The 1,642-nt window shown below is 42.6% G+C and overlaps 1 protein-coding gene across 1 annotated transcript; it reads left to right on the top strand.

The window, feature by feature from the left end:
• Nucleotides 1–279: 279 nt before the first annotated feature.
• LOC102256921 (olfactory receptor 1J2) lies at nt 280–1,218 on the top strand. Its single transcript, XM_005874632.1, has one exon. The coding sequence runs from the start codon at nt 280–282 to the stop codon at nt 1,216–1,218; it is 939 nt and encodes a 312-aa protein (XP_005874694.1).
• Nucleotides 1,219–1,642: the final 424 nt, after the last annotated feature.

Genomic DNA, 1,642 nt, shown 5'->3' with positions numbered 1-1,642 from the left:
CACAGGTTAAGTTTCCCAGTTTCTGAAACAAAACATACATATTTTTCATATGACAGCTAAAAATCATTACTACAGAGTCCTTAATATTCTCAACCGTATATATGCATAACCCATGGACACAGACAATAAATAGTGTGGTGAAGGCCTGGGGTGGGGGGGCGGGGTGAGCTAGAAGGAGTCAATGGGGGAGGAAAGAGGGACATACGTAATACTTTCAACAATAAAGATTGGTTTTAATATTCTCAACAATTCTTCATCCCCAGCAGACAGAGGAGGACCATGAGGAGAGAGAACCAAAGCAGCGTGTCCCAGTTCCTCCTCCTGGGGCTCCCCATCCCACCAGGGCAGCAGGGCGTGTTCTTCACCCTGTTCCTGGGCATGTACCTGATCACGGTGCTGGGCAACCTGCTCATCATCCTGCTCATCAGGCTGGACTCTCGCCTGCACACGCCCATGTACTTCTTCCTCAGCCACTTGGCCTTCACTGATGTCTGCTTTTCATCTGTCACTGTCCCTAAGATGCTCAAGGACATGCACACTAAGTATAAATTCATCCCCTATGCAGGGTGTATTTCACAGATGTATTTCTTCATATTTTTTACTGACCTGGACAGCTTCCTTATTACATCAATGGCTTATGACCGATATGTTGCCATCTGTCACCCTCTTCAGTACACCACCATCATGAGGAGAGAGCTGTGTGTTTTACTAGTGGCTGTGTCCTGGATCCTGTCCTGTGCCAGCTCCCTTTCCCACACCCTCCTCCTGACCCAGTTATCCTTCTGTGCTAACACCATTCCCCATTTCTTCTGTGACCTTGGGGCCCTGCTCAAGCTGTCCTGCTCAGACATCTCTCTCAATGAGTTGGTCATGTTCACAGTAGGGGTGGTGGTCATTACTCTGCCATTTATATGTATCCTGGTATCTTATGGCTACATTGGGGCCACCATCCTGAGGGTCCCTTCAACCAAGGGGATCTGTAAAGCATTGTCCACATGTGGGTCCCACCTCTCTGTAGTGTCTCTATATTATGGGGCAATATTTGGGCAGTACCTTTTCCCAACATTAAGCAATTTCATTGACAAGGACATCATTGTGGCTCTCATGTACACGGTGGTCACACCCATGTTGAACCCCTTTATCTACAGCCTTAGGAACAGGGCCATGAAAAAGGCCCTTGGGAAACTTTTCAGTAAAGTAACATTTTTCTCACAGTAATATCTGTGACTTTTATTTAAATCAGAAACTCATTTTTGTTGATCTCACAGATCTGATTTTTCATTTGAGTATGTCTGAAAATTTTAAGGTCTCTGGAGACATAAGCCCTAAGATAAATGATGGCATATTGGATGTACTTGGTAAATATTTGTTGACCAGAACTTCATTATCTTATTAACAATGCTCTCCTTTATTAGTAACTTTTGATTAGCAAGTGTTAGATCAATTTTATTACTGATTTCTGCAACTTGGAGGCAGAAGAGATATAATAATATGTAGTTTGGTTATCTGTTATTAGAAGAGATTTTTTGGAAGCTCTTATATTTTGAGACCATAATCTCAAACTTTAACCCAAGAATCTAAAGGATTAGCTACATTATTTCTCTACACAATCTTATGCAAAATAAATAGGTTTTCTTTTCAT

Source organism: Myotis brandtii, unplaced genomic scaffold (assembly GCF_000412655.1).
Source record: "Myotis brandtii unplaced genomic scaffold, ASM41265v1 scaffold448, whole genome shotgun sequence".
Lineage (NCBI taxonomy): Eukaryota > Metazoa > Chordata > Mammalia > Chiroptera > Vespertilionidae > Myotis > Myotis brandtii.
The sequence above is the reverse complement of the archived record's forward strand: the minus strand, read 5'-3'. Positions and strand labels throughout refer to the sequence as shown.

Coding starts and splice junctions, on each gene's coding strand:
- LOC102256921 (XM_005874632.1), top strand. CDS start 280: ATGAGGAGAGAGAACCAAAGCAGCGTGTCCCAGTTCCTCCTCCTGGGG.